The following is a 12,205-nucleotide window of genomic DNA, read 5'->3' as shown; positions in this document are numbered from 1 at the left end:
TCATGGATCCTCTCGTTGGACAGACTATATTAATAAACTTACGTGAAGTCACGGTGATTTCCGACAAGATGATAGTTTAAGCTGATCTTTGTCGTATATTTTCTGTCGCAGATCGGACAAGTAAACCACCGTCGTTCTTCCCGTGGTAAGTGAACTTGCTGGTGGCTTTTTAAGTATTTGTTCTTTATCGTTTGGTAGTCACACATGGTACATTTATAGACCCGTTTCTCCACTTCATTAGTTCTACTAATAATTTTAAAATATTACAGTTTTATGACGATACAAAATAGGTATATACAGGGTGCTACAAATTCGAAGTACGAGATTTGGTATCTCGGAAACCGTATTAGATACGGAGATAATTAAATGTGGAATGTAATAAGTAATCTCTACAGATATTTCAACCTTTTTAGAAAAAAAAAACAATTTCAGCAAAATTTTGAAGATAAAACTAAACCAATAAATTAAAAATCATTGTCTGTTTGATTATAAGGAGCAGATTATAACAAAAATGTAGCCTAGATTTCCAAATTTTAGACTTTTTATGAACAATTCTTATAGTCTCTCCAACGAGTCAAGGAAGATTTCGACAGCGACATCCAAGAAATGAGACAAACTACAATTTATCTGGGAATTAAAATGACAGACACAATTGTCACTGTCATGGATCCTCTCGCTGGACAGACTATATCAATAAACTTACATGAAGTCAGGATGGTTTTTGACAAGATGGTGGCGTAAATGGACATTTCTCGCATATTTTCTGTCGCAGATCGGACAAGTATACCAACGTCGTTCTTCCCGTGGTAAGTGAACTTGCTGGTGGCTTTTTAAGTATTTGTTCTTTATCGTTTGGTAGTCACACATGGTACATTTATAGACCCGTTTATTCAGTTCCATAGTCCTACTAATAATTTTAAAATATTACAATTATGACGGTACAGAACAGGGTTTCTTATAGCCCTATATTCTTAGCATAGAATTAATACTCCTAGAAGGCTAGTAGAGTGAGATGTCCATCATGAAGAAAGAGAGTAAGTAATAAGGTTTGGACAATAACACGCTTGCGTGGGCAGATACAAGGTATTTTGTTGCATACAGTTTTCTAGGTAACACTGTTGCCAAATAATGAAAAAGCTACTGCTTTACGTGAATTTTAATTAGCCAAGGAAAAAAACAAATACCAAAACTAAGCATATTCCCTACATTTTAGTTAATATGAATTTTTTCACAGTTTTCGCCTGGAAGTTTTCATTAAAAGTAAATAAAAATTAAGAATGTTGTGCTTCTCAAAGACGCGAAACGGTCTACTAACATCGATGCTTAATAATTATAATATCATTTAATAATATAATATTTTTAAGACAGATATATTAATATTATGTAATAAGTTAGTATAGAAAATTTCGAATTTGTTAAAAATGTATGTATACATTTACATAAGTTTACGAGTATAATACATTTGAAATTTAGTCTGGGGTTTTCACTAAAAAACTTATTTTTTTAATTACATTAGTTTGGTTTCGTAGGTGGTAATATAAACAAGAAAACTGATGACATGTTGGCAAATATCAATCACTATAATAGCTACTATAATACTATATAACACTTCTTAATATCTATCACTTCTCAATAAAAATTGTTTTATTTTTATCTCATAAGGACATCAACAATGTAAAGGAAATAAAAGAGAAAATAAAATTTTTAAGCTTGTTATTTTTCAACAAAACAAATATTACCCATCTTTAGTGATTGATTAAAATAAATATGGAAAACAAAGACCCAACTAAGTTTTGACGCGTTTTGAGAAAAATTAAAATCGCCTATTCTATTTTAGCCATTTTTATTGTGGTGTAGCGCTGAAAATCAGAATTTTATAACATAGTAACAGTATCGGACCGTTTGGCATCAATGTTAAAATATCGAACATCGCTGGCGAAACATCGATAAACACCGCCCGACAATACTTCGTATAGTAAGCATGCGCAGTAGTTACCTATCCCTATCGTTTCTCTCTTATACATAGACTTGTTGTCTTCGCCTCTGTTGTTTTTCTTCATGAGTACATCTGATTATGTACTGTTATATAGGGGTATTAATTCTATGATTCTTACAGTGCCAGCGACATCTCTCGAGAATGTACGAAACAGTGTTTCAAAACAAAAGAACAGAATGTACGCAATCAGTGTTTCAAAACAAAAGCGAAAACCTTTTAAGGGATGATTTCTTAGTAAATATAAAGAGGAGTTTGTTATACTAAGGGTAAAAAAAGGGCTGGCAAAGGTTAGTTTTGGGTCGAGATTTACGTATGTAAGAAGAGTACAATGGGTTTATAATGTACTAAAAAAAGAGAGAACAGTAAAAACGTTGCCAAACGTATGAAATAAACGTGAATAAACCGAGAAACTGTGCACATTGCTAAGAGTCGACATTGCTATTGGTCGACCCAATGGCAATTAGTACTTAACATTCTAGGGAGAGGTGTACATCATGCGTTCTGTCTCACGATCTAATTACGTCTCGTGATACTTTATTTGTTTATTTATTAACGAGTCGTTCTAATTGTTCCTATAGCTTAAAATTGTTTAACTGTAAGTTAAAAACACTTCCACGTTTGGTAAAAATAAGTGGAATTGAGTTGTTGTTCGTCAGCGGTCGCGCTATTAGAACTCTGAATTTAAAAATCGATATCTCGAAATCCATCAGAAATAATTGATCGTAGTTTTATTCAAAAACTTTCTTAATATTTCTGCTAAATTTTCTTCGCTGACAGTATGTGAAAATCTTTATAAATAAATCTCTATAAAAAAATCTTTATAGATCTTTATAAATAAAAAATTACACCATTGCCGGAAATTGCTATGCACTAAAAGTAAATGGACGTTTTTTTTAAACTAACCTATCGATTTTTTCTTATTTAAACAGCTTGTAAAAGATCCGAACTTCAAAATAACAAAATAAGTTTCAATATTTAATGTGGTTCTTGAGTTATCGCGTGTTGTGTTAAAAAGTTGAGTTTCTAAATTAACACGAAAAATGTAGCAACGTCGCAACAGCACACCGTCGCATTTCTCTCACTCCGACTTAATAAGATCCTTATGCTATGTACTGCCACACATGTAAATACCGACCAAAAAGTAAGAGTTGCCAGCACAATATAAACGTTGCATTGACAGTAAAAAATGACATTTGCAGAGCGAGAGATAATTTGATATTTTTCCGTGTCATTCCATATTTATTTATAAATTGTTTGTGCTTGTGTTTTAGAAAATGCCTTTCTCTACTTAAACTGTTCCACTAATTTATTAAATATCATACCCATGAAAATGTTATAAATATTAGGTGTTAAAAAAATAAAAAAAAAACAAATAAGACACTTACGGCTCCAACTTATCATGGGATGTTACGCTGTTTTGAATATGTTCTTCTTGTTCATTGCCTTCCGCGCCAGTAAGTTCAACAGTACGACCTTCACTGTAATTTAATAAGAATTAGATTAATAATTTTTCTCAGTCTACAGAGTATTTTTATGCTGCCAGAAAGTGGAAAATATGTTAGAAAGAACACATGGAAATAACCTTATTATTGTAATCCTTGGCTAGCAACGTTATTGGTTATGCTGTAAAATTTTGGTAATAAACTTTGAATAAAAGATTAAAGAAGGAGCATATCAAAAATCTTAGATCGAACGCAACGGGCTCCTAAAATGGCCGACTTAAATTCCGGTTTATCAGTGCTGTTCTAATTTTATTCAAAACGTGTAAAAATATGATGTAGGGTAGACGTGGGGTAGACTCAATAATTTGCTGTTTTATTTTACGTTGTGAATAAATGTTGTTAGTTAATAAAATTGTTATAAAAATATATAATTCTAATAAAAATAGATAAGTTACAATAATTATTTATTAACACAAACATCCGATACGTAAGTCAAATTGACGTATCTAAATTCTTTGACATCTAACCTTTGACAAGTAGTAAATAAAAGCAAAGATGCAAGAAAAAGTATAATTACCTAGTTAATTTTAAGTGAATTTCATAAATGATCGGTTTACTACACGTATGTATATTACGCTTACTAGCGAAAAGTTATTCCATTATTTCCCACGATTTTTGACCGAGATCTACCGTGCGCTACACAACCAACTAATTTACAGTCTTTTTCGATAAATCACAATAGTGTCACTAGTAGTAATGTCACTAGTAGTCATCAGTAGTAGAATAAATAATAAATAACATAAAATAAGCTTACTGAGCTTATGTATTTTAACAAATCCACAAAATTTCAAAACAAATTCAAATGTATCAAATAAGTCGTCAAACAGAACTGTGAAGGATCCCCACCCTAGAGCCCTTTGTCCGTCTACCATGCATGAATGCATGGACAGCATTATACTCCTTCCTTAATCTTTTTATTCAAAGGTAATAAATAATCTCTACAGATATTTCAACCTTTTCCGTAAAAAAATAAATTTCAGCAAAATTTTGAAAATAAAACTAAACCAATGAATTACAAATTATTGTCTGCTTGATTATAAGGAGCCAAGAATCTCTAACCATTTAGTCTAGGTTACCAGGGTTTAGATTGTTTATGCGTAATAATTCTTATATTATAGTCTGTCCAACAAGTCAGGGAAGATTTCGACAGACGACATCAAAAATAAAACAGAAATTACAATTTGACTGTGAATTAAAATCACGTACACAATTGTCACTGTCATGGATCCTCTCGTTGGACAGACTATATTAATAAACTTACGTGAAGTCACGGTGATTTCCGACAAGATAATAGTTTAAGCTGATCTTTGTCGTATATTTTTTGTCGCAGAGCGGACAAGTAAACAACTGTCGTTCTTCCCGTGTTAAGTGAATTTGCTGGTGTCGTTTTAAGTCTTTTTTTTAACAGTAGTTTGGTAGCCACACACGGTACATTCATAGACCCGTTTATCCACTTCAATAATTCTAATAATTTTAAAATTTTACAGTTTTATGACGATACAAAATAGGCATATACAGGGTGCTACAAATTCGAGGTACGAGCATTAGTATCTCGGAAATCGTATTAGATACGAAGATAATTAAATGGGGTAAAGTTGCGTCTTGGGATGTTCGCCAACATGGTATCAAAAAAGTTTCAAACATTTCAAGGATTGCTGAGTTTTTTGAGAAAAACGGATTTTTTTGAAAATAAATTTTATTTTTTCCTCAGGTTACTTTTCAGCAAAATTTTGAAAATAAAACGAAACCAATGAATTACAAATTATTGTCTGTTTGATCATAAGAAGCCAAGAAACTCTAACCATTTAATATAATGTCATTTTAACAGAACGTCAACGGTTTCTTGTAGACGTATCTGTTTTAAAAAGTAAAGTGTTCTCGAATAGTTCAATTTAAATATTTTAAATAGTTTTTTTCTTTATTCTTTGTATTTTTTTTTGCTTCAGACGACGGAAACAGAAAAACTTTCCGAAACGTTAAGCATTTTTTTCTTTGTTAGGCAAGTTATTATAACTGTAAACATAACTTCTGACAAGCAGCGTCCGTTTAGGTTTAACGCAGAAGTGTTTACAAAAAATAACTATTTTATTTTGTAGATTTTTCTTGCAGTGCAGTGGCGAAATACCCATAAAGAATTTTTTTGGAGAGATGAATCCGCCACATAGCTATAGACATTTTCTAACCATTTAGTCTAGGTTACTAGGGTTTAGATTGTTTATGCCTAATTCTTATATTATAGTCTGTCCAACAAGTCAGGGAAGATTTCGACATACAACATAAAAAATAAAACAGAAATTACAATTTGCCTGTGAATTAAAATCACGTACACAATTGTCACTGTCATGGATCCTCTCGTTGGACAGACTAAAAAAATAAAAACAAAAACAAATAAGAAACTTACGGCTCTAACTCATCATCGGATATTACGCTGTATTGAACATGTTCTTCTTGTTCATTGCCTTCCGCGCCGGTATGTTCAACGGTACGGCCTTCACTGTAATTTTATAAGAATTAGATTAATAATTTTTCTCAGTCTACAGAGTTTTTTATGATGCCAGAAAGTGGCAAATATGTTAGAAAGAAAGAACACCTAGAAATAACCTTATTATTATAATCCTTGGCTAGCAACGTTATTGGTTATGCTGTAATTTGACAAAAAATTCGGAAATAAACTTTGAATAAAAGATTAAGGAAGGAGCATATCAAAAATCTTAGATCGAACGCAACGGGCCCCTAAAATGGCCGACTTAAATTCCGGTTTATCAGTGGCGTTCTAATTTTATTCAAAACGTGTAAAAATATGATGTAGGGTGGACGTGGGGTAGACTCAATAATTTGTTGATTTATTTTACGTTGTGAATAAATGTTGGTAGTTATTAAAATTGTTATAAATATATATAATTGTAATAAAAATAGATAAAAACTAAAAAGGTCCGATTAAATTAATATCTCCGAAACTAAAGCTCCAAGAAAAGTCGTAATATATCTACAAATTCATTTACCTACTAGTAGATATAAAAAGCATTTTTGGTAAACTCTTTCTCAAATAGTTTCTGAAAAATAAAATTAATTTTCTTAAAAAGGTCCGATTAAATTAATATCTCCGAAACTAAAGTTCCAAGAAAAGTCGTAATATATCTACAAATTCATTTATCCACTAGTAGATATAAAAAGCATTTTTGGTAAACTCTGTCTCAAATAGTTTCTGAAAAATAAAATTAATTTTCTTAAAAGGTCCGTTTAAATTAATATCTCCGAAACTAAAGTTCCAAGAAAATTTGTAATATATCTAGAAATTCATTTACCCACTAGTAGATATAAAAAGCATTTTTGGTAAACTCTGTCTCAAATAGTTTCTGAAAAATAAAATTAATTTTCTTAAAAAGGTCCGATTAAATTAATATCTCCGAAACTAAAGTTCCAGGAAAAGTCGTAATATTTCTACAAATTCATTTACCCACTAGTAGATATAAAAAGCATATTTGGTAAACTCTTTCTCAAATAGTTTCTGAAAAATAAAATTAATTTTCTTAAAAAGGTCCGATTAAATTAATATCTCTGAAACTAAAGTTCCAAGAAAAGTCGTAATATATCTACAAATTCATTTACCCACTAGTAGATATAAAAAGCATTTTTGGTAAACTCTGTCTCTAATAGTTTCTGAAAAATAAAATTAATTTTCTTAAAAAGGTCCGATTAAATTAATATCTCCGAAACTAAAGTTCCAGGAAAAGTCGTAATATTTCTACAAATTCATTTACCCACTAGTAGATATAAAAAGCATTTTTGGTAAACTCTGTCTCAAATAGTTTCTGAAAAATAAAATTAATTTTCTTAAAAAGGTCCGATTAAATTAATATCTCCGAAACTAAAGTTCCAAGAAAAGTCGTAATATATCTACAAATTCATTTACCCACTAGTAGATATAAAAAGCATTTTTGGTAAACTCTGTCTCTAATAATTTCTGAAAAATAAAATTAATTTTCTTAAAAAGGGCCGATTAAATTAATATCTCCGAAACTAAAGTTCCAGGAAAAGTCGTAATATTTCTACAAATTCATTTACCCACTAGTAGATATAAAAAGCATTTTTGGTAAACTCTGTCTCAAATAGTTTCTGAAAAATAAAATTAATTTTCTTAAAAAGGTCCCATTAAACCAGTGATTCCCAAAGTGGTCCAGGTGGACCCCCAGGGGTCCACGGGAGACTTGCTGGGGGTCTACGTAGGCGTGAACAAAAAATGGGGGTCCATAAGATGTTAATGGGGGTCCACGAAAATTTATCTGCTTTTGATAGTAAAGAGCAAAAATGTAAGCATAGTTTTTATAAGGGCCTACCTACATTGTTTTAAGTACCTATCTAAGCAGATAATATTTTAATAAGGCAAGCGACTGTTACTTGTCCAAACTTGCGTATTCGATATTACGTACAATTTCGTGTACAGACTTGCAAAGCGCTATCCGCCCGACAATGCTTAATGCTTGTTCAGACATGAACTTGATCACCACTATAAATACTTGATGCCAAAAGGCAAACGCATTCATTTGTTTCCGGAATTTCGAAAAAAAGGCGGAATTTGGAAAAAAAGTTGTGAGAAAATTTATATCTGTGTTTGCTAGTGCCGGAGAAAAGTAAGTAACCTACCTTTTTTTGTTATAGTACTTAAGTATTTTGTTTACGTGTACTAGTCGGTTGATCACAACGGCCTGTATAGATAGGTAACTTAGTAACTTACAGATATTTTAATTGTCCTCTTTCGATTTGAAGACAAACACAGCACGTTTTATTCAATTGTTTTTCACGAGAGAAACACTGCCTCTCTAAAAAGGCCGAATAAGCAATATTGCAGAGCAATTAATTTTGTAATTTTTCTTGCAAATAACTACTAATTTTATAAAACAGTAATTTCATAATCATTTTAAATTGGTTTTGAAGTAACTATTTTATCAAAACTATTCCTTTCGGAAAGAGCGAGCGGTGCGCGGGCGACGGGAAAAAGGGCGGGGCTTGGACTTCGATGCCAGTTTGTCACGTTTTAACAATGAAGCCGCAGACAAAAATACGCAAATACACGGAGCGCGTGAACTCATTGATTTAATAAAATGTTAGTTATCGTTTTTATGGACAATTTTGGGATTTCGACTTTTATTTTTCCTACACAAATATGATCAGTATTCGATACTGAGTACACCAATTTTATTTATACTATTAAAAATTAGTGGTAAATTATGTACTTTAAAATTGATACCGTTTTGTGAAAACGTCTGTATTTGTCTCAGCGGTTTATTAGTTGGTCCCTTTACAAGCCGTAATTCTATTTCCGCGTGCTGACAAGGGCTGACAAAAGGCTGCGGTGTGATACCTATATTCAGAAAAAAACTTGGTTACTAAAACATTTTTTTTACAGGTAAGGTAACTGACACGAAACATGGCTACAGCAAAGAAAAAATGTCGACAATATAGTATCGATTATTTGAAATATGGTTTTGTTCCATCAGAGGCAGACAAACAATTGCCCATGTGCCTATTATGCAACAAAGTTTTGAGCAATGACTCTATGAAACCATCAAAGCTCGAAGATCATCTAAAAATACTGATAAAATAGGTAAAGATTTAAAATATTTTCAAACATTGAAAGAAAAATATGGAAAGAGACCCACCATGCACAGTATGTTCGCTTCAACATCTCAAAGTAACGATGATGGCTTGCGGGCATCTTACAATATCTCATTACTTATAGCACTGTTTTGCACAAATCTCCATTTGACGTACTAAAAAGAATTCCATTAAGTAACAATACTGTACAAAGACGCATTGATGAAATGAGCTCTGATATCGAAAGCTTTTTGTGCAATCATCTGCAAAAAACTCATTTTTCTATACAACTGGACGAGTCAACGTTACCCAGTAATGAAGCATTACTATTGGCATATGTCCGATTTATTGTTGAGGAAGAAATTCACGAAGAATTGCTATTTGCCAGAACTTTGGAGACTGACACTAAAGGCGAATCAATATTTAATGTCCTGAGTAATTTTTTACGGAAAAATCGATCCCATTTACAAACATTATTTCAGTGGCAACAGACGGAGCTCCTGCAATGGTCGGGCGATATCGTGGGTTTATAAGTCATCTCAAAAGAATTATACCAGGACTTACAGCTATTCATTGCGTAATCCACCGACAACATCTTGTGGCAAAACATTTAAGTGACAGGTTGAACCAATCTCTTCATTTTGTAATAAAAGCTGTCAACAAAATCAGAAGCAATGCATTGAATACGCGTTTATTTGCTCAATTGTGCGACGAAAATGATGAAGACTTCCAACGACTGCTCTTACATACTGAAGTACGCTGGTTGTCGAAAGGTGCATGCTTAACGAGATTTTAGTCTGTTTTCGATTCCATATTAGAGTTCTTAGAAAGTAGAGATCCAGATTTAAAAGAAAACTTGATCAAATTCAAAGCAGACATTGCGTATTTGACAGATTTGTTAAAAAATTTAATGATATTAACTTGCAGTTACAAGGGGACAGCCTGAATTTAATAAAAACAAAGGGGATAATTTCGGCTTTTCTTGGGAAATTGAAATTTATGAAGTAAAACATTAGTCGGCGCGAATTCTCTCAATTTCCAAACTTGTCGCAGGTAGAATGTATTGATGAGGATATCCATACCTACAGTCAACATTTAAGTGCTCTGCATGATGACTTCAAAACCAGGTTTGAAGATATACTGACGATGGATATACCACCATGGATCATAAATCCATTTGATGAAACGGAAGTGGCCAATGTTGTATTACAAGAGGAGCTGCTCGAGCTAAGCACTAATGAGGAGCTGAAGGTGAAATTTAGAAAAGGCTACCCAACATTTTGGCTGCAAGCAGAAATACCCGAAAAATATCCTGGACTGTGGGAAATCGCAAAGGAAATTTTTAGTAATAGCTTTTCCCTCGTCATACCTTGTCGAAAGGAGTTTTAGTGCCGTTACAAACCTCTTAACAAAAAAGGAGCAAATTAAACATCACAGAGCAGGGGATTTGCGGTTATTGCTCACAAAAATAAAGCCAAACATTGATCGTTTGCTGACACTCCATCAGATACATCCTTCCCATTAATTAAAATTATGACCTGAACCTATATTACCTTAATATTTTTCTTGTAATTCTATTCTTTTAATAAATAAAGTGATATAAAATGTACCATTTTTCGTTTTTATTTTACATATCGGAATATAGGGACAGAACTCAGAAGTGACACAATTTTTATTTTTTGGCGACTTTAAGAATGTGGTAGAAATGTAGCAGCAGGGGGTCCACCGAAACCAGTAAAATTTTGAAAGTGGTCCACGAGAAAAATAAGTTTGGGAACTACTGGTTTAGATTGTTTATGCCTAATTCTTATATTATAGTCTGTCCAACAAGTCAGGGAAGATTTCGACATACAACATAAAAAATAAAACAGAAATTACAATTTTCCTGTGAATTAAAATCACGTACACAATTGTCACTGTCATGGATCCTCTCGTTGGACAGACTAAAAAAATAAAAACAAAAACAAATAAGAAACTTACGGCTCTAACTCATCATCGGATGTTACGCTGTTTTGAACATGTTCTTCTTGTTCACTGCCTTCCGCGCCGGTATGTTCAACAGTACGGTCTTCGCTGTAATTTTATAAGAATTAGATTAATAATTTTTTCTGTCTACAGAGTATTTTTATGCTGCCAGAAAGTGGAAAATATTTTAGAAAGAAAGAACACTTGGAAATAACCTTATTATGGTAATCCTTGACTAGCAACGTTATTGGTTATGCTGTAATTTGACAAAAAATTCGGTAATAAACTTTGAATAAAAGATTAAAGAAGGAGCATATCAAAAATCTTAGATCGAACGCAACGGGCCCCTAAAATGGCCGACTTAAATTCCGGTTTATCAGAACCATTCTAATTTTATTCAAAACGTGTAAAAATATGATGTAGGGTAGACGTGGGGTAGACTCAATAATTTGCTGTTTTATTTTACGTTGTGAATAAATGTTGGTAGTTAATAAAATTGTTATAAAAATATATAATTCTAATAAAAATAGATAAGTTACAATAATTATTTATTAACATAAACATCCCATACGTAACTCAAATTGACGTATCTAAATTCTTTGTCATCTAATCTTTGACAAGTAGTAAATAAAAAGCAAAGATGCAAGAAAAAGTATAATTACCTAGTTAATTTTAAGTGAATCTCATAAATGATCGGTTTACTACACGTATGTATATTTCGCTTACTAGCGAAAAGTTATTCAATTATTTCCCACGATTTTTGACCGAGATCTACCGTGCGCTACACAACCAACTAATTTACAGTCTTTTTCGATAAATCACAATAGTGTCACTGTTAATTTAAGTTCTGCCACAGTTTCCTTCTAGATTTACTACCTTTAAACAACTATCAGTAGTAGAATAAATAATAAATAACATAAAATAAGCTTACTGAGCTTATGTATTTTAACAAATCCACAAAATTCTAAAACAAATTCAAATGTATCAAATAAGTCGTCAAACAGAACTGTCAAGGATCCCTACCCTAGAGCCCTTTGTCCGTCTACCATGCATGAATACATGGATAGCATTATACTCCTTCCTTAATCTTTTTATTCACAGGTAATAAATAATCTCTACAGATATTTGAACCTTTTACGAAAAAAAA

The 12,205-nt window shown here is 32.1% G+C and overlaps 1 protein-coding gene across 29 annotated transcripts in view; it reads right to left on the bottom strand.

The window, feature by feature from the left end:
* Window positions 1–12,205, bottom strand: part of LOC115882536 (zinc finger protein 236-like) — a 108,429-nt gene that overhangs the window by 17,814 nt on the left and 78,410 nt on the right. For 13 of the 29 annotated variants that reach the window (XM_030900658.1, XM_030900663.1, XM_030900664.1 and 10 more), the window contains 5 exons: window positions 11,074–11,166; window positions 5,900–5,992; window positions 3,382–3,474; window positions 704–907; window positions 43–246 (listed from right to left, as the gene is read on the bottom strand). The exons of 1 other annotated variant lie outside the window; for it this stretch is intronic. In XM_030900658.1, coding sequence (XP_030756518.1) covers window positions 43–246; window positions 704–907; window positions 3,382–3,474; window positions 5,900–5,992; window positions 11,074–11,166 — 687 coding nt within the window. The remainder of the gene's footprint in view (window positions 1–42; window positions 247–703; window positions 908–3,381; window positions 3,475–5,899; window positions 5,993–11,073; window positions 11,167–12,205) is intronic. 15 more of the 29 variants (XM_030900675.1, XM_030900677.1, XM_030900682.1 and 12 more) reach the window with 7 other exon arrangements.

The sequence above is a fragment of the Sitophilus oryzae genome, unplaced genomic scaffold (genome assembly GCF_002938485.1).
Source record: "Sitophilus oryzae breed Bouriz unplaced genomic scaffold, Soryzae_2.0 scaffold_177_pilon_pilon, whole genome shotgun sequence".
In the NCBI taxonomy this organism is placed as follows: Eukaryota; Metazoa; Arthropoda; class Insecta; order Coleoptera; family Curculionidae; genus Sitophilus; species Sitophilus oryzae.
Note: the sequence above shows the minus strand (reverse complement) of the source record. Positions and strands in the feature narration are given on the sequence as shown.